Genomic DNA, 26843 nt, shown 5'->3' on the forward strand with positions numbered 1-26843 from the left:
ACTTTCCTTTTTTTTTTTTCTCTCCCCATCAATATAGATTTATGCAGGTCGACGCAAGCCTGCAGTGGACAGACTCTGTGTTGGCATCCGTCCCGGAGAGGTAGGTTGTTCAATAACACTGGATTCCATTCCATGGATCGGTTCAGATTTTATGCCCCCGCTGATTTGCAAGTTGGAAATATTAAAGAATATGATAATTATTTCAATTTAGTGCTTTGGCCTTTTGGGAGTGAATGGCGCTGGCAAAACAACAACATTCAAAATGCTGACTGGAGATACTGATGTGACATCTGGAGATGCTGTAGTGGCTGGCAATAGGTAAGTAACTTTAAAAAGTTAGCAAGCTGCCTTAAGAAAACCTCTGTGGCAGTCCATTTACCAGCATAGAACTGTCCAGATCACAGTCTCAATGATCCAGCAGCTCTATGGCACTGAGATCACAGCTAACACACAACTGCATTTGATACCTTTAACACTTGCAAAATCTGTGGATAAGTTGTAGTAGTGCCAAGAGTGGAACAAGGCAATCATACCTAGTGGCAAGAGCTCCCAAACATAACATAACCCATCCAACAGGGTATTTTGATCTGAGCTTTGGGACCTTTCTCTGGCTGTTTTTACCATCTTTGTTTACACAGTGCTGGCATAATGTCATAAGTTATTACAGTGTGGTCTGGTATGCACTTATGTTGATTTACTTCCAGGCTGTGTGCCTTGGCTTGTTAGGTGTAGTTGGATTTAATTCTTTGTTCATTGATGTGATTTGAACAATAACTTTTTTGTTGTCAGGACATGGTCCTGGGCACCCTGTTCTAGGTGACTCTGCCCAAGCAGGGTCAGTGGACAAGATAACCTCCAGAGCCACCTTCCAACCACACCCATTCTGTGATTTTGTATTTTTCCTACTACCATTGAAGTGTTAGCCTTGTGTTCTGTCTGCCTGCCTGCTGCTACTGACCATATTCTTTTCTTCTAGATATAAACACTGTTTTCAAAAAATAATAAACCCAACTGGCTGTTTAAAGAAATTCTCTCAAGTTAGTCTGTACTTCAACAAGAAAATGGGTGAGGGGAAATGGGCTTACACTCTTAACCAGGACTGAGCTGACTTAAGACAACAATATGCTCCTTGCTCTTATGTACAGACAGATATCTTCATAGCATGTTTCATCAGGAAGAATTAATTTTCATCTTACAAAAGTTGTTGCCTCAGAAAATAAGGATTTTATTCAAACTGTTCGTCTCTGTCTTAGAACTAGTATTACAGAACTACAACTCTTTTCTTTGTTTCTCCAGTATATTGACCCACATTTCTAATGTCCATCAAAACATGGGATACTGCCCTCAGTTTGATGCCATTGATGACCTGCTCACGGGACGAGAACACCTCTATTTGTATGCACGCTTGCGGGGGGTTCCAGCAGAAGAAATCAAGAGGGTAAAGTAGTCTTGCTTTTGATAGTTACAGCGATATTTGTGATAATTAACTGTGCTCTTAACATGCCAAGGGCCAGAATTTCTGAAGGGAACTTCTAATTCTGTGTATTGAAGTCCTGGGAGTGCTTCTTTTCATTTGGACAGTTGAGTAACAAGACCACACTATCAAATGCAGGTTCTCAGGCATTAATGGTACTTTGCATATTGTGGCAAAAACAATGGAAGGCTAAAGATGTGATTTCTGTGTCTCAGAATGGCAATGCTTGCTGTATTGCTTTTGCCTTTAAAGTTGTATATGTATAAGAAAGAAAACATGAAGAAGATTCCAGAAAAAAAAAAATTAAATTCTTGCACAGATAGAAGGCTACAGCTGAGGCTGCTTTAAGACTTTCTCTCACATAGTTAGAATGCCCCTCATCATCATCATAAACATTTTGTACTTCCCTGGCCCAGTTCTAAAATGAATGTGCTAAAACCCAGGGGACCATCATGTTCTACCAGAAGAGAAGTGTATCAGCAATCCTGTCTGTTCTGCATTAGCTGCTGTGTGAAACAGATGGTCTTTCTCACAGGTTGCTGAATGGGGCATCCAGAAGCTGGGACTTCCTATGTACGCAGACCACCTGGCAGGGACCTACAGTGGTGGCAACAAGCGCAAGCTCTCCACTGCCATTGCCCTGATAGGCTGCCCACCACTCGTCTTGCTGGTAAGTGTCATGGAAACGCAGCCCTGGGTGGTCCAACACAACATCTCATAGCACTACATGCTAAAGAGCTGCAAAATCTTTGCAAGCTCTTTCTGCCCTCAACTTAAAGCTATTTCAGTGTAATTTTGACTTAATTTCAGGCATAGTCTGGGATGCATAACTATGTTTCCAGCAGACCCCAAGTGATTACAAAAGAAAGATCTTCAAAACAGAATATGTTGAGATAAAATCTATAATCCAGAAAAATCTGAATTTAAACTGTACTTTAGTATCAGTCTGCCTTTTCTTGTCAGAATGTAGCCACTGATGTGAAAGATGATCTTCCAACATATATACCTGGCTGCTTTAGCCAGCAAAACAGAGGAAGATACCCTCTACCTTTTCCAGCCGTTAATATTTTCAGAATAAATTATACAAATTTATACTAAACTATACAAATGCTGAAATGTAGTTCTTGCCAGATAAAAGAAGTGATCAGATAATTGCATATCTAAAAGGAAATTCTATATTAAATTACTACAGAAATTCTTTATTTAGACTATATTTCACTACCTTAATTTGTATGTCTATGACTTTCAGACACAGTCATTTTTACTTTACAAAAGCCTATGAAGAAGTGTTTTAATACATTCTAGTAGCTGGTTCCTTGTACCATTTAATATGCCTTTACATATATTCTGCCTGTAGTAAACAGTCAGATAAAATGTTTTCTCGTAATTTTTTAAGACCCAATGTTCAATGAAATTTTTTCTATCAGAATTTTATTTATTCTTTTTATTTTATTGTTTATTATATTTTTATTTTATTATTTATTTTATATGTTTATTATTATTATTATTTACTTGCTGGGTTAGCTGGTTTATGTAGGATCAAGTCCTTAGGTGGTATAAATCAGAGTGACTTCACTGGTTTCTTGGATTGAACAATGTCCTATATGTTTATGCAAGTAAGATGACCTGGTGAGAGCTCCTTTTTGCCCAGAAAAGGCACCCCCTTCCCTATAGCTGTGCCCTACACAGACAGCACTGTACTCTTACCCACAGTCCATGCACTTGTTTCCTTACTGCTTTGTGCCAAGAACTCCATTGGCACCCACTCACTCCTACGCTTCTCAAGGTCTATGTGCTTTCTCAAGGCACAGATTACTGTAAAGAAGCAATTATATGCTGTGGCCCAAAAAATGACCTGGTTCTAAATAGATTATACCTATTTTATTGCCTTAACATTTCCCTTATAGGATGAACCGACTACTGGGATGGACCCTCAGTCCCGGCGCCTCCTGTGGGACTCTATTGTTGGTGTGCTCAGAGATGGGCGAGCGGTGGTTCTAACCTCACACAGGTAAAAACAGTTACAACTCAGAATCTGAAAGCAGCTGAAGTACATCTGTTAGCTTTTATCTCAAATATCTGTTCTCTGTTTTGAAAGCATGGAAGAATGTGAAGCCCTCTGTACTCGTTTAGCCATCATGGTACAAGGCACCTTCAAATGCCTAGGCACAATTCAGGAGCTGAAATACAAGTAAGTAGAATATTTTTATGGTGGTTTTTAATGGGAAAATTTCATGTATGTGACAGGTACTATTCTTAATACAAGCAATTCAGTGTTTAACCAGACCTATTTCTGGGTGCAGCTGTGTTGTATATTAGACTGTCTGACCAGATCTCATTTCAACTCATTATGCTGCATACCACTTCTGCAGGGCAAATGAAGGTCTTCCTAAAAAGCTGGATCTTGTGCAATATCTTTCGGATACTGTTATTGTTTTCATAGCTTAAAAAACCTAATTTCCTTCCTGAATGATGAAACAACCTCTTCACCCAATTCCTAAATCCACATGTCCTTTGCCCAGGTTTGGAGATGGCTACATTGTCACTCTGAAAATCAAAGCTCCAAAGTCTGGGCTGCCTCCAGATCCCGCTCCTGCCGAGAAATTCATACGCATCAACTTCCCAGGGAGTTTACAGCGAGAGAAACACTACAACATGCTGCAGTATCAGATTTGTTCTTCCTCTCTGGCTAAGATTTTTCGATTAATAATCTCCAATAGGGAAAATTTGCATATTGAAGAATATTCTGTGTCTCAAACAACATTAGATCAGGTGAGTAAAAATAAAACATCCATGAGAAAGCCTGTCTGGTGAGAATTAGGCAGCATAATGGGGATGTATCCAAACAACCAAAGGACCAAATTGTTTAGAGAATTATCTCACACCTCTTTCTGAGGCAAGATTCCCAGTCCTCTCATCAAGGAAGGTGTATCAGTATGAATCAGTAACTTATTCCCTGTGTAAATAGGTTCCATGTGAAAGCTGGTAAGACAGTGTTTCCCACATTACAGAATTCACACAACCCGTTTCTTCAGGAGCAGCAGTCTGAGCAAGGTCAGCAATTTGGAATGAGACTGAGCTGAGAATAGCACTTTATTTTAAATAAGAGGTTTGGACTGTGTTGTGTCAGAGATACTGCAAGAAGCAATTAGACACACAAAACCTGGGAAGTCCAGTGGGAGTTTTGAAAACACCCACTTGCTAGAGGGTATTGGCCCCATCTGTCTGCTTTCCTAAGTAACAAAGGGTCCACATGTGCAAAGCTGTTTTTGGTGAGATTGCTAGAGAGGCATTCCTGGCTGCCTTTCAGCTTCCTACTAAAATATTCTGTCTCCTCTTTCCTATCACAACCAAACTCATGCTCTGCAAACCATGCAAACCTGGCTGAAGCCATATCCTCCTAAAGAAAAAGTAGGATTTTACTTGCAAGCAAGTACATCCAAAGGAAGGAAGTTGCAAGGAAGGAAGTCACGAGGAAGTTTATCAAAATAAAGGAGGAACTCATGATCCCAGCTGATAATGCAGTGTCTCAGTTCAGTTGATGTCTGTGGATTCCCCTTTCTGTCTGTTTCCTGCAGAGCACTAACTCATCTCAGTTGGAGACACGGTGACATTTTCTGCTTTCCTCACACAGGTTTTTGTGAACTTTGCTAAACAGCAGATGGAGGATGAGGAAATGCCTTTGCATCCGCGTGCAGCTGGAGCCAGCCGAGAAGCCAGGGTGTCCCCAGTTGCAGTTGCATAGACTGCTCCTGCAGCCTCCAGGCTTCGTGTTTGCACAGTGCAAACAGGTGCCATACCAGAGCAGAGCAAGGGTAAAACAAAGGTTTGCACACTCAGTATTACACTGATTTTCTTGCACCTTTCTGAGCACTGTGCTCTCAACAACAGCCCTAGCAACAGCCAACTTCTACTGCTCTACCAGTAACACTACATGCTAACAGTGTCAAAGGAAAGGCAGGTCCTTGCTGTAGAATGAAATCTTCCTCTAACATAAAGTCCATTATAAGATACAAGAAATCTCATTCCTCCTTGTTGACATATAAATAACATCAAAGATGGACTCTCTTTCTGGTACTTTCAGGCTGGTGGGTTTTTCTTGTTTAACCCTTATGTCCACTGCTACAAGTCAGCAGACAGGTCCCAAGGCTGAGAGCATTGCCCAGCTTAGAAGCAGATTCCTGCCATGCCGAGTGCACGGGACTATCAAGGTCAGAACAGTGCTGGCTGATGGGGCTGGTCCTGGGGGATTGCTTCACTGTCTCACCAGGCTGCCAGTGACAACAGACGGTTGTCTCAGCAAGAATGAAAAGAATTAATTCAGAGCTCAGACCCAGACAAGAAACTTGCTTTTAAAAATAAATTAATTAAAATGATCTCATACTCATCTTCAAGTTGCCTCAAATAGAGGCCAAATGTCAAAATGGAGATTAAAAAGAAAGAGAGTATGTTCAAATCTGCCAAAAGTTTTGTGTTCTTTTAGAGACGTGGAAAGATCTCTTTGTTACTAAACAAGCCCAAATTTTTCTTCTTTCGTGTGACTGGACATTAAGTGGGTGTAAAGTGTGAATAGGGAATGTACTTTCTACCTCCTCAGAAGGAAAATTTCAACCTGCTTGTACTCCACACTGCACGCTGTGGGAAATCATTTGACATTTAGCCCTTTTTTTCTGGTTCACAGTTTAACTAGTGGAAAAACAATACTGAAAACAAATTCATAACGATGTATTGCTTCAGTTATCTATCAGATCTAATAATTTCCAAGAAATCTTCTCTAAGATATGTTATACAGAATTAAAATCTGGGTCATGTATTTTTGCTTTGAAATATATTTTTCTTCAATTGATGTAGTTGTTTTTTTTATAAGGACACTCTTGCTTTGTACTGTACAAAATATTGTGAAACTTCAGCAATCAGCTGTAGCCTTCTCTTTTTGCCATAATTATTTCAACTGGTTTTCAAATAGAATTTATTGCATATTTCACCTTTACAAATAGCTGCAAAAATCTTTCTAGACATCTATTATAGATAAATAAATTATGAAACAAAACAGTATCTATGCATTCTCTTTATATTCTAAAATAGCTTCTTTAAAATGTCATTCAGATAGATTTCAATAGCCTTTTTTAGCTAGATTTACAAAAAGCCCAACTAAGTCCAGAACATCCAGTGACAAAGAAAACACAGGAAGTCCGAAATGAAGCTGATTTTTCTCCCTGGCTCTGAAAATAGGAAGAGCATTCTGAGGACTAGCAGTCACTTCATGTATTTACGAAGTGTATTAAAAACTACTTAGATAAGCCTGATGTAAAATTCTGGGTTAAAGGTCAATTCGTATCATAAGGAGATATTATATCAAAACAGACCAGATATCAAAGATTTGGCATAGGTTAGATTGTTTCTGAATCTTATTTACTAGTATGCAACTTACTAATGAAGAAGACCAAAAACAAATAAAAAACCCCAGCACAGGACATTACATTCACAAATACTACCAGTACTTCTTACTTCAGATTCTTTTGGCAAATTAGGGTTTAGACCCAGATCAGGTTTTTGAGATATTGCCTATTTCTTTATTCCAGGAACCACTCATATTCTTTGGTAATGTTATCAGTTACAAAGCACCTCCCTCCAGGCAGCACACTCTCTTCAAGTCAAAGAAGGCAGATCATGCAACTGTCCTGAGGCCAGCTGGCCGTGCTGGCCGAACCGAGCTCTGTAGCTAGCTGGTGTGTCCTCCTTCCAATGGACTTCTGTCTTGCAGAATGCCACTGCTAAATTTAGAGCTGCTTTTCAGCACAGACTTCTCAGGATCTCTGATCCATCAATCTAAACAGACTAGTACAGAAAAATCTAAGGCAGGTTACAGTGAACTGCAGGGGCTTTTTTTGCAGCTGTGCAATGAAGCCTTATTTTTTAAGGTGCTTCTGAGTTGAGAATTCTTGAATGTAAAGAAATCTAGCTTTCAAGTGCATACAATTTCCCTTAGTAGTGGAGATTCAACATGCACCAAAATCCTTTTAATTAATTCATTTATTTGGGAGGACATTTATGAGGTTTTTCTTCTTTAAGTTCTGTGCAATATTCAAATTGAGCCTTCTTTTCTTACAACAAAAAGGGAATAATTGGCATTCTATGACTTGGATAATCCTTGAATTCTCGTAAGTAGGTGCAGTGTTTATCCTTTGCCCAGATTGTCATCTGAATGAAGCAAAGCAAGGTGAACAGTCCCACTGGAAGGAAGGAAGGGAAAAAATGATACATTTCATAATCAGATTAAAAACATACTCTCGCTGCTGACATCACTTCAGATTGAAGTACCAAAACATTACTCACCTGGAACACACTGAGTCATGATAGTGAAACTGATCCAGGTCCCCACCTGTTTTGGCCAAGGAAATTTAAAATATTTCTGGTGACAGCATTTGCATTTATCTCTCTATTGATCAAAATAACCTTGTCCTAGTATAGGTAAATAAAAAAATCAAGGTCAGCCAGATCAATTTCTGCTGTTAATAACCTTTAGCCAAAAAAGTGAACAGTGCCTTGTTATCACAAGCAAAACCTTCATATTTCCTTCCACAGCTACTACAATGACAAAATTTTAAGCATTAAAACAGTGTCCTTCCTCTTTCTCTGCCTAATTTGTATTCATCAGACCTCCATCACCATTAGGAATAGTAACTTCCTATGTCCAAGGACCAATGCTTCTCTCATTAACATCTGTTGATCTCCACTGAATTTCAAACCTGACACTGTCCTTCTGTGCAAGAATGAATGTTACACTGAGTTGCACTGACTTCATCTGCTTTTGAACTCAGTCAGGAGTTTAGCTCCTGATTAAGGGGCATAAAATGATAAACTGATTAAAATCTCTAAAGCAGTCACCACCACCACAAGTGATTGTGTACCTTAAGAAAATGGGGAAGACTTTGTCTTATTTTCTCTATCACAATATATTTTGTCTGACCACTATCTTCCTGCCTGCAGTGGTATTTCTAGACTCTTATGTTATAAATCCACCAGACACCTCCATCCCTTCATTGCAACACATATTCAGTGGTAATTTTCCTGTTCCTGGCTGCAGAATTTGCTCTGCTTTACAGTGTATGTCATGTCTGGCAGCCACATGGGAGCACTGGCCCAGGGTTAGGGCTGTCTGTGTAAGGTTAGTCACACCACTACTGACCCAAGGAAGGGGAGGAAGAGCAGACAAATTCTTGTCCACAGCCTGCTTTCATGGGTTTTAGGGAAGGAGGGGAAATGTATTGAGCTTAACAGTTTCAGAGGTTTCTTCCATGTAAAACATTCTAAAAGAAACAAAAATAGGTTCAGAGAAACTGAAATCTGAACATCTTGTTTGAAAATACATACCTCATATGTATAGTTAGGGCAAGATACAAAGAAAAACAGCCATGTGAAAGGATTCTTTGTTGGATATGGGATCTTACAGGTTTTGGATCCTATAGATTAGAAAACAAATCACAAAATATTCACACTCCTAAATATATTGTTTCCTGTAAAGACAACCCAGCTCTGCCTACTTCTGTGTCTCATGACTGTCAGGGGGACAAACAGGATGTGGGAAGACAGGATGTCCTCTGGACTCGCAAGAGGAATAGGATACCTGTGAGGGAACTTTCCCTTGCTCACCAAACATAGCTAATAGCAGTACTGTTTCCTTTTGCACTGGCAGTACCACCAATGTAACTGCTCCCCCAGCACAACCCAGCCCGAAACAATAAAGATAACAATAGGATGTGTTTTTCAACAGTCTGATGTCAGAATCCTTGCAATGCCTCATTTCCCTTAGAATCCAATCTTTACAGTGCTGAGCAACCTGTGCTCCCACAGCAGTCAGCTGACAAGTACCAACACCCCCCAGGATCAGGTCTTTCCTGAAGCAGAGTAACTGAAGGAGAACTGAATGGCCGTACAAAACTGAAAAATGATCATGCAGTTTTTACCATTCCTCCGGAGGTCACTGAGTGCAACATGAATGGAAAAATTTCCAGCTTCACACAGCTGCGAGAAAAAGTATGACAAAGTTAAAAGTGTTCTTCCCTTCTATTTGTTTTTCTTCCTTTTGTTATTTCCTGGGGTTCTTTAAAATATTTAAGAAAAGGAAAATAATAATAAACATAATATCCTTAACTAAGACTGCTGACAGAAGGATGAAACAAATCAAATATGAGACCATATTATATTCTGTTATATATTTATATTTTCCAGAAAATGTGGACTTCACGTCCAAAAGATCAAATTTATTACTTACATAATCCCCTTGAAATCAAAATAAACCGCAGGGGATAGAAGTGAACTTGGGAATTACTTGCTTTATCTTTTGATCGTTCTTACGGCTTTAAAAACATCCACAAAATTATTTGCATAGTCCTGATTTCTCAAAAGTTACTGAAATCCCAAGGAAGATACAGTTTGGTCTCTATGTAAGTTTTCTTCTCTAGAGTATAATTGATAGGAATCATGGAATATAATTGACCCAGCTTCCTTCACTGGTTTTAAAGACAGCTTCCCCCAGTCACTAATGAAGAGAGTGTATTGAAACGACCCATTTATATGATTATGGACAGTCTCCAGTGTCTGCAGTGCATATCTGTTACAGCAAATGACTAGTGGTCAGAGCTCCTGAGCTTTATTCCCAGCTCTGTGCTCTCAGTTGTGGAGTTTCTCTATAAAATGTGAATAGATTATGACCTCACAGAATTTCATCCTGGGAAGCTGCTTTGGGATCCTGCAGTCACTGATAATTAGTTTGTCAAAGCAAGTGAACAGCTGATGTTCTAAACAAGTTACACATTCATAGGAAAAGTCTTTGTATGGTACATATTTATTGGCTACACTGACTTTGCTTCTGCATGTATGAAATGTCAGAATGACTGAAGAATTTTGAATCATAAAGAAAGCTGTAAGCAGGTTTTGAAGCTCAGCAAAATGAAACTTTATTGCTGGAAATTATCAGCAACATATTCCCTTAGTTGGATAGTTCTCTGAGATTTATGGTTTGTTGTGATTCTCAGCACTCAATAAACAGTTCACACAACAAACTTACTGGCTTTGAAATACAGATTTAAACAAAGATTATGGAAGATCACCCCAGCAGATAAATATCCTGGTCTTGGAATGGACACTAAACCAAACTATTAATTTGTGTACAAAATCACATTACAAACTGATGGATTTGATTGTTTTGCATGCAAGTGGTCAGCTTTAGTAGTACATCCCAAATGTCCAAGTATCTATAAAGCAAGATATTTTAGCATTTTATAGAAAAAGCAAGAAACCTACCAGAAACATGATCACAGCAAAATTTATCTGTTTTTTCCCATAAGCTATTAGAAAAAGAAAGTTTGCATGTCATTAGTACACAAGTACATACATAAATACTTACATCATTGAGGGTTGTTTTGTTACTTACAAGGAGGAGTGTAAAGAGGATGATTGATGTAATATGCAAGCCAAGCTGCAAATCCCCAGTAATATAAGCAGTTCTGAAAAATAAGCAATTATTCTTTGTTTTACTACAGTCTTTTAGGCCAATATTCACTGCAAGGACTGTTGATAACAATAAATTGGGACAATCCTTCAACTTGCTGATAATACAACAACAAATGGCAGTACTAAGTGTGGCAGGTGGGAGCAGGTAACAGGAAATAAGAAAGGAAATGGTGCTGGCAGAGTTAAGATTACCTCTAAAATATCTTTGAGCTGTTAAATTCATAAACAGTTTTAGAAAGTATGATCATATGACTGAAAACAAAATTATCTTGTCTGGCAAGCCACTGGGCAAAGTTGAAGTGCATACAGACTGTATGTTAAAGAGAAACTTGTTTTGCTGAGCCCTGAGACTGTAAAACCAGATTTGGGTACTGTCCTCTCTTGTCTGCTTATTATTTTGCACTGCCCAATCTCCTGTCCTCTTCTCCTTCACCCCATCAGGTTTTTTTTCTTTCCCATGCTTCAACTTTTCCTGCCTGGTGCTTTCCTGATGTACTTTCACTGTTATTTCTCCAGTTTGTCCCTTTTTCTGCTGTCCTTGTGTTTCTGCAATGCAGTTTCCCCTCTATAAACTCCGATAACACAGCTGTCACTAATGGCTGTACTGACTCATTCCTGACCAATCTCAGTGCTTGTTCATAGGCTTCATCCATGAAAAAACTACTTACAATGACAATCTTCATCTCTTATTCGGCCTCCTTGGCTCTGCCTCTTGTGGGTTTTTTCTGACACTCATTTCTGCTTTGGTGACATGTTATTGTCTCCCTCCTTATATATATATAGGTGGGAGGGAGGCCCTTTCTTGGTCCCTTCCTCTTCTTGCTCTGTGCTCTAACCTCTAGGTGCTGTTCTCTTGCAGACATTTTAACCCTCATCAACAAATCATACATTTGCCTCTCATCAGCTGAGTCTTCTTTCACCCAACCTAGTGCCTCAGTTTTTGATGTATCAGGCTATGTTTGTTCATCATCTGGACTTCAGCAAGACCACAACCGAGCTCTTTTTCTTTCACCACTTCTTCTTTTCTTTGCCTTATCTTTCCTTCCTTCCTATTTTCAATTTTGAGTAAAACTTTGATCCTCTTACTCTTTCTAGTAAAGGTCCTCTTACTCTTTTTCTGGTCTTTCTTTTTCTTGGACTTCCAGATACGTTCCTATACCTTAGACATTTCTTTTTGCTTTCTCTTTCACCATTTCCTTTCCTGCTCACACAGGCAAAAATCCCATCCAAGGCTGAATTTTTTTGCTGTCCTGACTGGTTTAACTTTTCTGTTTTGCCTTGAATTTTGCAGTCTTTTCCCCCTGTATATACCAGAACTGCATTTCTAGCAATAATACCCTGGAAAAGTGATTACCTCAGCATCTCCAACCTGCACTAGCTGACTGCAGTGTCTGATGGTGCATTTTTCTGAAAATGCTGGTGTCCCTTCATCTGCTGCAAGCAGTTTTACCAAACATTCTGTTGCATTTCCACTTTCTTCTTAGAGTTAATTGAACACAGCAGTGCCCAGAGACCTCAGACACCCTTTTGGGCTTGCTGTAATGCAAGCACTTAGTATGTCCTTGCTCTGAGATTGTATAAGAGATAACTGATAAGAGTAAACTATAAGCCAGTAATTGCAAATCAGGTGGGATGAATGAGCAGAAAAAATAAATAGCTTCCCTGTGATGACTTCATTTTCCCCCAGGAAATGCAGTAGAACCAAAAGAATGATTCCAGTGAGGTGTAATATAGGTAGTGTTCTATCCATAAACTACTGCTTTCTCCCTAACACTAGCTTCTTCAACAGGCACTTACAATTTACTGACTGCTGTACAAACTTAAGTGGAAACAGTTTCTTGTAATCTTGGAATGGCGTCTTCAGAAAAAAACCTTCTCCTAGCTTCAAGACTTGGCACAGAATGGAACATATTGCAATGGATTTCAGTGAAGTAAAATTAAATTAATTATCATGGCTCAGTCCCCAACAATACATGCTGTAATTAAACTGAACAAATGCTATTCAGCCAAAGAACATGATTTACTGCAAGAGTATTTCTTAATTTTAAGAAAAGGAGCTTTAGGATGAGTGGGGTCTACCACTGCTAAGCACCTTAACAGTAACACTTGTAAATGTCCAGCTGCCACTTGAATCCTTATTGCTCATACAAACATCTCCAGTGAAGTCTAGGTAGGAACATACAGACTTTATAAACTCAGTTGGAAGGAAGAAAGAGTTTCTGTGAATCTTGAATAATAAAGCTTTACAACAATCTCTTAGAATGCTGTGGGTCAAGTTCAGATACTGCAGGGATCCCATAAATAAATTATTTCTAAGTTTCCAAACTTATGGTATGTTTGTCTTCTCTACTGCAGTTGACAATGCATAGTTCTTCATATCTTGCCTCTGTTTATTCATTACCAGAATCTACCCTTCTGTTTTTCTTCTTATATTGTCTTCTGGTTTAAATAGTATTTATTTAGATCTAATGTTCTCTGTCCTCCAGATTTTTTTCTAAAAATTTATGATATCCCTTCTTTTTACTCACAAAAATGTTCATGGGTAAAGAAAGACCATGTAAGACCAATCATGAGACTAATATTTGAAGAATTCTACTGATACTTCCCTATTATTAAAGGTCTGACTGTTTCTTTTTTGGCACTACCATAATTTCTTTCAGTTAGTTCCTTTCTCAGCACACAATTTTTGTATTAATCCCTATCTTATTCACCCTAAGGAGTTGTTCACTAGGTTCAGATAAATCAGGTATTCTACCTTTCCAATGCCTAGAAAAATTATATATCTTAGAAAAATTATACTGTGTTAGTATGCTCTGCTCTTGATGAAGCTGCTGCATCATAGGGCATAATTTATTACTAGTTCCATTTGGGAAAAAAGGTTGAAAATCACATCTCTCATCAATTCCCATCTCAGATTTCTGCCTATTGAGACTGAAGTCTCCTGCACACATAGCATTCCACTGCACTTAGAAAATGAGCTATCTACATCTGCTGTGTATGTGATCAAACCCTGAAAGCAAGAAGTTTTTTCTACCACTTGTATGTGATGGAAAAACAGAAAAAACATGTTGTGATGTTTTTTTGCACTGGCACAATTTTGGAGTAACACCACCAAGGCAAATGAAATTATAAAAGCAAATTAAACCAAGCATTGCTAAGCAGGTAGAATAAGAACTGTGAGCAGCTTTACAGGCAAAAGCAAGTGCCACCAGCTTGAGAAGATGAAAAAGAGGAAGTGATCAGAATGACTGGTATAAATATAAATTTTAACAGCAACAGCTTGTATGGTCTGAAAGGAACAAGTAATTGTCCTAGATGGCAGTGAGAAAATAAATGATCACACTTGTTTTTTCAAGGTAAAGTTGCTCATTTATCTGCTGTTTAGCATGCATTAGCTACTGTTGTGTCAAGAACAAGAGATCTGCAAGATCTGTTGTGTCAAGAATGAGATCTGCAAACTTTTTAACTACTCTTGCTGCAGGAAGCACAATAAATTTCTAGAGAGGATTCTTTTGGAGGGCCACTGCTCCACTACAGACCCTCCTTTCCTGAAAGCTATCACCTGAAGGACCAGAGCCACTGGACAGCTGTAAGGAGTTAGCCACAAGGCTAAGCTTCAGCTGCTCCAAGTCTCACTGCCACAGTGCAAATTACAAGGAACCGTCTAAATCCCAAATGTTAGAATTCGCAAATGCTTTTCCAGTAGGTAATCTCTTGTCTTCATTAGAATAAGGTGTACTTTTGACTACTAATGTTCTCTGTTGCATATATTTGTAAAATAACTACAGCTTATGCATAACCATGCATAAGCTGTACTACTTCTCAGACACCCTGAAAACAGAATCTGCACCCCAAGGGTTGCCCTGTGCCACAGCAGCACTGATGACATTAGGAATGCTCCTGTGGAGAATAAAATGCAGAACAACTAAGCTGCTTTGCACTGGATTGAAGGTAAATTAACAGTTCCTTAACAGCAAAGAGAATTTTAGGGACAAAGTAGATATAAAATGACTGTTACAAAAATTGGTTTTTTTATTTATTTTTTTTAAAGTTGTTCTCCCACCATTGTGCCTGCCTGAACTACCTTGAAAGTTAACTTGTTAGTAAAACATTCACACCCAAGGACCTAGCTGAGTGAAAAGGAAGGGTATACTGAAGGTTTAAAATTCTAAAAAGTAATGACACTTCTATAATATTAGTAACAGTATGGCAGCATGTGGGTTATACAACAGTGACATTAAGAAATCTTCTGAAAGAACTGCAGCTTTATGGGTGAGATTTGCTACAAAAGCCACACAAAATGTCTGTGGTTGCAGAGGCAGAGCTTAGGCTGGCTAGGCTGGATTTGTAAGGGCAGCTATGGATAGATTCTGACACAATTTACCTTCACAATATTCCTCAGTGGCATAGTCCCACGGGAGAACCGATGAACAAATACTGTTTCAATCAACCTTTTGATGTAGTGGAAAGAATGGCAGATACATGCCAAGCTAGAAACAGCAAGACAAAAGTATTTAAGAGTGCTTAAAAAACCAAGTGTGTCAAGACATTTGGAATAAGACTACAAGAAACACTGCTCAAGCCTGCAAACAGACTTACTTAACTACTGGGTGTGGACTTGATGTAAACCTCTCATCCAGTCCATAGACAAAAGTCATGCGGAAATAAAACAGAAAATAGATGAACAATGGACCTGTATATTCTATCAAAAATACCTGTAAAAAGAGAGAAAATAATTAGACAGCTGAATTAGATGATGGTTTTGCTCTGATTTCTTTGCGATAACTAATGCAGTGGGGTAAAAACCTCCACGCATCCAGGATGGCATTAAGAGAGGTAGGGAAGGAATAGAAGGTTTGGGCTCAGGCTAGGAAACTGGTAGCCATGCACATAAATATTTTACAATGATTTGCCTCAGTTGCATTCAAACAGCCATTACCAGTGCAGCAGACACAGTAAGGGCATCAAAAGATAATAATGGAAGCCCAGAGATCATGACAAATATGCATGCATGTTACATTTATGCAGCTCTCACCCTTCTCTTGCACTCAAAAGCTGTTGCTTTATTTTGGTTTAAAATGAAATTTGGTGAAGAATTTGTCTTGAGAAATAGGAGTTCTGCTTCTACTGAATGAATTTTGTTTAAACTGGAAACACAGCTCGTAAGCATTCACAGTGACCCCATCTGTGTGAACAGTTAGCACAGCAGTTGTCCTGGGAAACAATAATTTCATTCTATGTTCAAACAAGCTTTAATTGGAATACTAGAAGGAAATTAAAAGAAAGAGAAAAAAAAAGAGAGGAAACCAGAGAACCTATTATCTAACTTCATTTCATTTCAGATAATTGTGTATTTCTTAGGAACATCACTTTAAATTGAACTTAACTTTGGACCAAATATTAACAGCTGAATTTTTTACCCATCTATAAGTGAGGAAGGTAGGTCCATACCTCACTTACAGAGAAAGAAGGGAAATTGATTGTACTTCTGTCACAAACGAACAAACAAAAACCCAACAACAAAAGAAAGCAAACAAAAAAAGAAACCCAAACAATCCCAGTTCTCTAATGTGTTTAGAGTTATTTTGATACTCAAAAAAGTTGGGATATTGACTTCTGTTATGATCAGCATTTTCTCTGATGCAAAGATCAGGTTTCCTTGTAGATGAGAAGCTTGCCTTTTCTATTTGATAATACTTAAATATTTGTTGGCTTATATTTGAATGAAGTAGCTTGAAGGGCAGGGAGAGCAGAATGCAAATGTTTGTGAAATGGTAGAAGCCTGGTGTTACTCTGCACTGTGATATTTTGATGTATATTAATGCACATGTGGCTTGAAGTCTACACTGGCATTAGAAGTTTTTGTCTGTCTTCCTGGTTTTTTGGATTGAGTAATAGCTGCTTGATTTCTCCACATTGCATCCAAAGTAAACATTCAGTCTTGCAGAACATATTTGACTTTTTTATTTTACCTCCTATTAAGATTGTCTTTGCTATTTGTAATCAACACAAGGTTTTATTAATGTTTCATAGCTAATAAATGGTAAATATGCCTTTAAATTATGAGGTACTTGACATCATGCTGTTTATTAGAACTGGTGTAATACTGTGCAGCAAGGACCTTCTAGAGAGCTGGAAGGGTCCTTGGTCACCTCGCTGCATAAACAGCAGTGTTATGTTGCCTGCCAAGTGAGTTGTGATAAAATTTGCATTTGAGCTAAGACAGTAAATATGCAAGGTCTTTGAGGATGGCTGCTAATAGTGCAGAAATTATCAGCTGTCATTAGCCTGTCACTGGCCTCCTGGGACACAGTCACGTGCAGACAGCAATTAATTGTACTTTTATACATTTTCTTGCTGAAGTCACTTCAAGTAATGACATGTGAAGTTGTTCCCATGCCTCTTTGCAGGACAAACTCATAGGAGTATAATCTTTTGTCAGGAGTTACACCAGTCCTGCAGAGCAGATTGCCAAAAGCATTTACATACCTAGTTTCTAATGATTTTACAATAGACATCCATTTGACAACCTGCATTTTAGTTCTGTAGAGGCAACCTACCCTGCAGCAGGTTTTCCACTGCTGCTCTCCCAGGGAACTAAATAGGTATTCAATCTGTTACTGCTTTCCCTGATTAAATGAACTGAAGCAATGAGGATTCATTGCCTGCACCCATATCAGAGCAGACATCATGCAGAAATATTGGAAAGAAACAAAAAGTGATGTAAGGATTAACTATGGAAAACTAGCCATTAAAATGGCTCAGACTTGAAGCAGAGCTCACCGTAGTCCATCCTATCTGTGGCCCTAAATCTTTAAAGTATAAGGTAGCTGTTGTGCCAACAGGGAGGTGCTGCAGGATTTCTTCATCCCTCAGGGACTTTCCTTCTGAGAAGGAAAGAAGTAATTACATCTTAGCGACATTCAAGTCCACTTTGGTAGCATACTAGCTTTATATGGTGCTTTATCTATGAGACTCCTTGATGTGATGTGGGTTTATTGAAATCTCATTAAACAGACCAAGAATATTTACACTTAATTTTATTTATGCTTGTAATCACATATAAGCCTGGATCCTCTATTCACACCAAAACAGTTAAGAGAACTCTCGATTCTATGTGCCTACCTAGTCTAGTAGACTTGTTTCATCACTGCTAACAGCCGAATTTGTTGATGGAGCAGTGCCCTTTATCAGAGTTCACTGGCCTCCTAGTCAGCTGCACCTCTCTCTCTCCTCTCTTCTGCTCTTCTCATTGCTCATCATCAGACAAACAGAAGATTGGATAAGCTGTGTTTGGAAAACTCTCCTACAGAAATTTTCACTGCCTTTCTTTTCCCAAACAACTAGCTAGGAGGTGATTCTTAGCTAGCACCATCCCACAGTACTTGAGCTTTTAATGCCTAGATTTGGATGAATCTCCAGAAGGCCAGCATTTTCTCATGGCAAGTCTCACTACATAAATTCATAGAGGAATCTGACAAGGGGGACCTTCAAAGAAGGAAACAAGATAAACATACATCTGTTTTCCATGGATAGATTTTATACAATGAGTAAATCTTCACCAGCATACTTTAAGGCACTGTTTAAATAAAACTATCCTTAATGAAAGCAAAGGAAGAAAGTGTTATATTTTAGCTAAGACGAATTAACACAGTTTGGCAACTAGACTTTTCTTTTGTGGACTCAGGCCATGTAAGAGGCTTCCAGTAGCAATGCCTACAAGTGTATTAATGAAGTCAGCCAGCTGTCACCAGCTTTGTCAGCAGTTGCTATGTCCACAGCAATGTGTTCTGCATTAGCTTCCCTCTAAAGAACTGCAATTCCTGCCTGAGAGCAGAGGATTATGTGAATTGATAGCTCAAACTTAGAGCCCTTTTTGGTACTCTCAGCTGAGCATCATGATGGAGATCATTTCACTGCAGCTCAGGGCAGTGAATATCTAGATCCTGTGCTGTCTCTCTGGAAAGCAACAGTGCTCAGTAGTTAGAAAGTGCATTGGAGCAATGTGCAAACTCCTGAGTTAATTGCCAAGCAATTAACAAGCAGGGTGGAACTTCCAAAGAATTGTATTTTTTCTGGATTCTCTTCAGCCTTCACAGTGCTAATTAACATAGCTGGAAACAGACTCTTAAGTGCTGACACCCTGAAGTACACCTTTCATGCCAGGGCCCTGCTCAGAGTTGTTACTGCAGAGCTCACAAGTACTTACTTGGATCAAGTTTTATTGACTGCCTTGCTGGGTACCACCGAGGATCTGTAAAACCATAGAGAATTGTGTGATACACAATGTTCAGTTCAGATCATCCACTACTATAATGAACACAATACAACAAGATGAGCTTCGTTTACAGGTTTTTATAAATATTTATTTAATACTAATATAGGTGATAATTTATGCAGCAGAAAAAAAATACAAAGTTGTATCAGGACAGAATAAAATCATTTTACTGAAATCTCACTGTGATCACATTCTTGTGGAGATTATCAGCATTACGTGTGTGTATATAGTGTTTCAAATTATGTAATTTTTTCCTGTTTATTTACTGGATATTCTGATGTGATATCTGCTGCTGCTGAAGTTATACTCACATAATTTATGGAACATCAATCTGATCTCTCTAATTGTAGCATTTGGTTCCACCTAGGCAACAAAATATTGTAAATATAAGATGCATATTTTGAAAGACAACTGCTAGGTGTAAGACTATTAAATTAAACAGAAATGTGACTTAGACAATGAAACTATTTCTTATAGGTGTCTAGCCTTGGCATGAAGGATTCAGAGAACTGACAGGGAAAAGGCAGGACAATTTTTGATGCCTGTTTCAGAGGCAGCTTCTCTAGCAGTGACCAAGTACTACAGCAGCAACAATGTTATGGCTTCTGAGTACCACACAACTGGCACCCTCTTAGTAAAGCAACTGAAGTTCTCCTTTTTGCTCAAAACCTCCGTCTGGAAAAGGGTTGAAAGACACTGTAGTCAGTATAAAGTTTGCGTAATCATTGCAAGTGGCCAAGGAAAGGCTAGCAGGAGATGGAATACCCTTCATAAACACCAAATTTACTTAAGAAAAGTTAGTAATTTCTAACAATACCTAGCATTTTAAGCAGATTTTTGTTTTACCTTATCTAGGAAGCATAGCTGTTTCTTTGTCTCCCAGTCAAGGATTTCCACCTGAAAGGACACAAAATTATAATTAATCATTGTTGGCTCAATAATGTGTAAACTCTTAGTTGATTCTCAAATTAATAATCATTATAACTCTCTGAGTGAGACACCATTTTTCTCTGATCTGTGAATTGAGTTAAAAAACTTCTTGATGTTCTCAAGAGACAGCTTCAATCACCAGGTTCCAAAAGCACTCAACTTGGAAAAAAATGCCAAATGAATTGTCTTCTTGGATATACTCAGTAGCTGAAGTAGCTAAGTTTTTGACCAAAAAAGTGATCTTGGATATTTTCTTACATTAGAGCAACAGGAATAAGTAAGAGGTAGAGAATTTTCACAAGAATCACTAAGGAATAGTACTTCTATGATTCATAAAATCAGAAAGAGTTTGAGAAAAAAAAGAAAAAGTGTGTATATATATATATATATAGAAGCAAATATTCTTCGTACAGAAAGCTTGAAGATTATTGTGTATTGTTCCCAGAATATTTTAATTGCAAGGAGGGTGGAAAATATTGGTGGACATAATGAACAAATGTTGCTAAATATCTGGGCTTCACAAACACTTAAGCATTTGTTATAGGAATAGTTAGTGTTACTCTTGCCTCTTAGATCACCTGTTTTATTAACTACATATTAGCATTTTATATTCCAACCAGTGGTTTAGATACAGCTCTGGAAAGGAAAGAACAGTTTATTTCCATGATCAAAAGGCAGTTTGGCAAAATGTTATGATTTTGATCAATAGCCAAGCAGAAAAGTCCCCAGACATTTCAAAGCCCAGTTGCAGCAGCTCCCTAAATGTCATTGCAGCTGTTGGGGTTTTTATATAAACATCTAGCATTAATTATGTTTGGTATTAACTGGTCAAGAGAATAGATTAACATTGGACTTTCAATATGATTCGTCACTAAAAATAGGAGTCACAGTCCAGTATATTTCTCAGAGGGTTGCTTTGAAGAGATCATTTGGTTGGAGTATCTTATTTCCTTGCTTCACTTGTCTCAAAGGGCTCTTTTTCTTTTGGCGCAGAGATGGAGCGCTTCAGCTCCAGTCACACCTATCAAATCTGATCTCCACAAGGAACACTAATGCCATGATATTTTCTGCCTGTGCATTGTAAGCTCTAACTGGGACACTGGGGAAGATAAGCACTATTCCTCTCTTCTGATATGTAACACATATGTGATGGATTGTTCGGATATGTTTTCCCTTGATTTTTATACTTGAAATAACACACATTTCCAGGTTTAATGTCTGTGTGAAATCTCTATGGGAAAGCAAATGCAGTGGATTCCTTTCCCAGAAGACTATTCTTGAAATACTGACATCATTGTCAGCCACTGAAATCATTCTGACAATCAGTCTGAGTCATTGAAATCAGTGAATCATTCTGACACTTGCAGTCCACAGAACAAGTACAGGGCAGAGAGGGGGCTGTACACCACTTTTTGTCCCTTATGATGCCAAGTTGCTACAAGGACTATTGAAACCTTTGGTGTATGTCAAAGATTTTTTGTCAATAATATGATTGGACTGCTCTGCAGACTGCAGCAGTGCCTACACTTTCAGTAGTGTCCTTCCCATTCCATACCCAACCCAAATATCTGTATTTTTTATCAGAATCCTCCAGGGGAAGTTTTAGTCTATGGCCTTCAGTGGTTGTATTAGAGAGATATTCTTCAGGTCAATGACAGTAGTTTAAGTATCTTTCTGACACCTATGGTATTTTAGTTGGGCTTTTCTTGTTATGCACAAGACCAGACTGAAAATTAGAGTTTTTCTTTTGGTCTGTGGTTTTCATAGGAGTGGCTGTACAGAAATCTCTGTAAACCTTTAGAATCAGTGCGGAAAACAAACAAAATAAATCATCCAAGATGTTACTTACTGTTATTTGGTTCTGTTCCAACACAATTCTTTCAAACTGTCATACTTGCCTATACTGGTCCATGCAAATACCTAAAGGAAGCCTATAGAGATGATGGATCCAGACTCTTCTTGGAGGTGCATGGAGATAATGGTCAGAGGGAATGTGCGTCTGGATGCAATAGGAGAAAATCCAGACACAAGGATTTTTTTTTTCACCATGAGCTAGGCCAAATATTAGAAGTTGCTTAGAGAGGATGTGGAATCTCTGTTCTTGGAGACAGTTAAAACTGGAGTGCACAAGACTCATTGCCATCTGATCTGGCTGTATCTGTTTTGAGCAGGAGTTGGACTGCATGATTTCCACACAGCTCCTGCAACCTAAATTGCTCAATGTTTGTTTTTGTTGGGTTTTTTTTCCCACTTCAAACATTTAATTTACTTTCAATTACTTTCAAGATCTAAGCAAATATCAAACATTCTTTCCCTTTTCAGAAAGATGGATGCCAGAACACAGCTTTAGATTGCACTCCAGTCCATAGCAAATTGTGCAGCAACAGAGTGAAAGTGACTGTTTCCTCTATCACGCCTCTTAGATTTATCAGAACATCCTCCAGTGTAGATGTTCCCTGCACAAGGAACAGAAAAGCCCGATCCAAAGCAAGAAATGGTTGTTCCTGAACATCCTGGCCAATCTCATGAAGCACTGTAGCACTGAACACAGTGTTTCCAGCCCTGAGGCACAGCACCAAGGCAGTTAATGCATTGGTTGGCAACAGATTTTAGATACCCAGCAATCTGTTCTTGGAACACTTACTGATAGGTATCATCTCTTTTAAACATAAATTGTTTGGCTCAGAGAACTTTAATTTCATTGTGTTTTCAAAGCATTTAGCACAATAGGACATCAACTGTTGGCCTGCATTAGTGCAGTAAGACTTACAGTCCACTTATTTGGTGAATTTTTAAAGACATTTTCAACTACAGCTTCTCTGAGACTACTTAGAGTAGAACTTAATCAATAGACAGATTTGTGCAGGATGTTAAAAGCTCCTTCATAAGACTACAAATATGCATCTTTGTTTAGAAGATAAATTGGTTCTATTGCATAAGGATTAAAGATGGATAGAATCATTAAAAGAAAAGAATCTTGATTATGAATGTTTAGAACATGAACAGGTTGAGGGCAAAGAATAGTCAATGCAAAATATAAGCATAAAAAAGTACATTCAGCTGTTAAATTTTTATTCAGAAAATAAAAAGGTAAAATAAAAGAGAGGAAAGTATTCATAAAGGAAAAACAGCTGAACAAAGTATTTAGAAAGAATTTTTAGGATGCAGTGTCTCTGTAATAGGATTACAAAAATATAGTCGCTTGAATTCCTGAAGTTTAAAGCCATAGCTGAAGTGCTGAAGGATCAATAGATCTCAAAAAATGATGTGATAATTATTATGGTAATACTGACACATTTATCATGTCTGTGAATCTTAGAAGTTTAATTTGAAACCAGTTGTAATCAGCAGATTGACTAAACTTGAGTGACACTTTATATGCCCTGACATAAGCATATATTGTATTGATTTCTTTTGAAATTATTCAGTTAAAAAAAAAAAAATAATTATTTCATAGTATAGGAACCAACCAGTCTGAGAAAGAGCAATGAAGAATGAATTCTCCCTGAGCTGTTAGAATGCTTACATAAATAAGTTTCTTTGAATTTAACTCTAAAAAACCAATCCAATGGTTGCCACAGTCCTAACTAAATCTTTCTAAGCATTTTTCCTATATAATTATTCATTTTCTCTACCTCCTTTGACTTTTCTGGTAGACTGTGTTGTTCCTGAGGGGAGGAAGTATGCCTTAGTGTGATCTCACACTAGGGCATATCAAGAATAGTTTTCTTCAAGTTGAGTTAAGCCAAAGAGAGATTGCTGTAAGTGTACTCACACTGAAAATTCTGTTTGTGCTGCTGCTTTACAATTGACTCTTAGTCTGAAGCTTTTCTTGCACTTAAGGTACAAATTGTTGCAGAGGATGGGCCTAAGGATTTATCTAGAACTGGCTCTTTCTGAAACAGCCAGCAGCAGGTAACTCAGAAAAAATAATAAAACAGGGCAAGAATGACTGAATGACAGGGCAAGTGACTGAGGGAAAGGGAAGAGACAGACACAGTGATTTTGATTCTCCTGCACCAGAAGTCTTGCCTATGTATTTAATAACTTTTAATGGATTTCTTTCCTCAACTAGTTTATCCATTTGCCTTTTAAACCTGTGTAAACAGTCTTGAGGCAGGGAGTCTCACAGCTTAGTCACATGCTATGTGAGAAATTTCCAAACCAGAACCAAGGCAAATGTTCAACCACAAAGCAAAATTTCATCATCTTACCTGTGGAGTGCTGAACCTTATTTTCTAAGCAGTCCAGCTAAATAAATCCTTATTTCTGAAGCAAAGGCTCACATATCATGAGACTAGAACCATATTTCATTATTCCACTGTGTATAAAGAAATACAGTGATGCCCATACACAAAGGGTTTTCTAAAATGAATTTTCACTTTTGTAGAATTTAGATGTCTAACATTTACAGGTTCACAAGAGATACACTAGGTATTTATTCATCAGCTTCCTAATTCTGCTCTTCTGCAAGCCAGTAAGCACCAGTGTTTGACCTGTGCTGACACTCATACTGCATTTTTATTTCTTCCACCTGTTTCTGATTTGCTAGTTAGACATGCTCTCATCTAAATCCCTGAGGATATTGATCCAGTAAGCATCTTTATCCCAAGGTCAGCACAATACACAGCATTTAGATTCTTTCTGAATGAAACTGAACTGTCAGCAAAGGAGATGATCTAGTTCTTCATGCTTTACATGTCATAGTTAGACACACTGCCAGGAAATGGGAAAATTGCTTTGGAATGTCTTTTGTCATCTGCCATTTCTCCCACAGGCAGGAAAAGGCAGGAGGGGGCTTCAGTGAAAAGGGCTCCTACCAAATAGAAAGTCTGAATTTCTGTCTCTCTGGGCTCCTTTAATCACTGCTCCCTTCTACTGTAATTCTGTTCATTATTTCACTACAGCAGATGCCTTTTGGGATAGCACACAGTAAAGAGATAAGAGTTGAAGCAAACTTGGATACCCTGACCAAATTGTCCTATATGATCTTGGAGCTGGGTGCCTAACCCAAATACATTGCAAAACCCAAGTTGCTTTGTGGACCTGGGCCTAAGGATGATAACAGGTAGAGCTACAAATGGTCATCCTTCAGAAAGACAAATCCATTTATATAATTGGCAGAGATTAAATGAGTCAGCATAAGAACAGTCAGGAAGGAAAAGGAAAGTCTATTCATTGGGGTGGGAGCCTGATTTATTTTTCAATAAAGGAAAAGTCGTTAAGGCGTTCACATTGAATTCTGGCTCTTGAAAATCTACGAAAACTTTCCAGCTTTTACTACTGTGGGATCTTTCAGGAGGATACACAAGATGGAAAGGATCCTCCACCAGTTCATACTGACTCAGTGCTTATGCTGGCTAACACAGAGCTGCATGTTGCCAATTTCCCAGGCATACTGAGAAGTCACATCATTCACTGAGTATCACTGTCACTATGAAGCACATTGGAGTGCCTCGGTCTGGGAACCTGAGCCAGCTTTGACTCAACACTAAGTAGACATCCAGGTTTTTCAACGCCACTGCATAGACTTTTCCTTGTGCAAGAGAATATTCACTGCCTTGGGGTTTTAGGTTATGGTGGTTATGTTCTACAACAGCAATATTCAGGTAGAAGAGCTATACAAATTCTTTGTTAAATCACAGTCATATCTTTGTATCAGCACTGTGATTTGCATTATCAAAGTTCAGTATTTCTAGTTTCATTACTACTCTGTGCATAATTTGGTGTGGGGATGTCAAAATGTACATACAGTGTATGCTTTTGACATGGAATTGAAGAGATTTTTTTGGTTTTTTTCTTTGTTTTTTACCTAGCAGCATCAAGGATGGGTCTGCTGTCTTTTGATAGGGCAGGAAGACTGGAAACCCTGGGAATTTTAGAGACCTCGTACAGACAGGTGAACTTACAAAGCTGGTATTTTTTTAAAAATATACTTCAAGAAGCTCATTTTTTTCCTAATATAAGATTTTCATTTCAAATGTAGCCTTCAAATTTTGAGTAGCTCCAGGTACTTCCTGCCAATTAATGTTTTACTATCATCTTCTCCTACACAAAATTAAGTTTCTCTCTCAAGCTTCACAGATAAAAAAGACAAATTGCTCTCTTTTAAGTAAAGCACTTCAACTGAGTGTTGAAGTGTTGGGAAGTGAGGGGAAAAGTGGTGAGAGAAGAGTAAGGGATAATGTTTGTCCTGACATCTCATCTCTTTCTGTGATAATAATCTTGTGTTACTTGTGAAAACAGAGCAGATGTCTTCAAACATCAGGGCAATTTTCAGTTGTCCTTTTAAATGACTGTTCAAATATCTCATATGTGGCCTTGTCTTACGGCAATTCTTGGAGGATACAGCATCTTGAAATGTTCTGCAGTCATGATTTTAGCACTTGCTCTCAGTGCTCTTACTTGACAAGGCTTTAGACAGCATAGCTCTGAGAGGGAGAAGCCTTTGTAACAGGAGCTGTGACATCTCAGTCGGGCCAGCCAGCCAGCTGCCACCACCCCCCTTACACTCAGAGGGTTTTCATCACAGACAGAAGAGGGAGGGAACTTTAAATGCCAACAAGGGGGGCCAGTACATTATTGCTTTTAGACTGTACTGCACATGTCAGTTCAATCAATCATCACGGGGTGAAGATTCCAAAA

General features: G+C 38.4%; 2 protein-coding genes across 4 annotated transcripts in view; one reads left to right on the top strand and one right to left on the bottom strand.

Moving 5' to 3' along the window:
• Nucleotides 1–6526, top strand: part of ABCA4 (ATP binding cassette subfamily A member 4) — a 66505-nt gene extending 59979 nt beyond the window's left edge. Inside the window, exons 42-49 of the mRNA XM_033516436.1 lie at nt 38–100; nt 212–318; nt 1297–1438; nt 2010–2144; nt 3382–3485; nt 3573–3665; nt 3997–4246; nt 5109–6526. Of these exons, the coding sequence (XP_033372327.1) occupies nt 38–100; nt 212–318; nt 1297–1438; nt 2010–2144; nt 3382–3485; nt 3573–3665; nt 3997–4246; nt 5109–5219 (1005 nt within the window). The 3' untranslated portion in view covers nt 5220–6526. The remainder of the gene's footprint in view (nt 1–37; nt 101–211; nt 319–1296; nt 1439–2009; nt 2145–3381; nt 3486–3572; nt 3666–3996; nt 4247–5108) is intronic.
• On the bottom strand, nt 5842–20219 carry LOC107208393 (very-long-chain enoyl-CoA reductase-like). Of its 3 annotated transcripts, none has more exons than XM_033516434.1 (12): nt 20115–20219; nt 19580–19631; nt 19200–19244; nt 17774–17877; nt 15590–15705; nt 15375–15480; nt 10911–10983; nt 10781–10824; nt 9442–9499; nt 8849–8937; nt 7811–7936; nt 5842–7707 (listed from the first exon to the last, which is right to left on the bottom strand). In XM_033516434.1, the coding sequence occupies exons 1-11, from the start codon at nt 20193–20195 to the stop codon at nt 7826–7828; spliced, it is 879 nt and encodes a 292-aa protein (XP_033372325.1). In that variant the 5' UTR covers nt 20196–20219; the 3' UTR covers nt 5842–7707; nt 7811–7825. The 3 variants fall into 3 exon arrangements, with proteins under 3 accessions (XP_033372325.1, XP_033372324.1, XP_033372326.1); XM_033516433.1 differs by having other exon boundaries at nt 7811–7856; nt 20115–20210; XM_033516435.1 differs by lacking the exons at nt 17774–17877; nt 19580–19631 and adding an exon at nt 16026–16204 and having other exon boundaries at nt 7811–7856; nt 20115–20172.
• Nucleotides 20220–26843: the final 6624 nt, after the last annotated feature.

Source organism: Parus major, chromosome 8 (assembly GCF_001522545.3).
Source record: "Parus major isolate Abel chromosome 8, Parus_major1.1, whole genome shotgun sequence".
In the NCBI taxonomy this organism is placed as follows: domain Eukaryota; kingdom Metazoa; phylum Chordata; class Aves; order Passeriformes; family Paridae; genus Parus; species Parus major.

Bases quoted from the DNA above. Each gene is read 5' to 3' on its own strand.
- LOC107208393 (XM_033516433.1), bottom strand. From the start codon at position 20,195: ATGATTAATTATAATTTTGTGTCCTTTCAGGTGGAAATCCTTGACTGG. The intron at 19,245-19,579 runs GTGAGTATAACT...ATGGTTTTACAG, and splicing joins ATTGATGTTCCATAAATTAT to ATCCTCGGTGGTACCCAGCA. The intron at 7,857-8,848 runs GTATGTATTTTC...TGGCCAAAACAG, and splicing joins GCCCTAACTATACATATGAG to GTGGGGACCTGGATCAGTTT.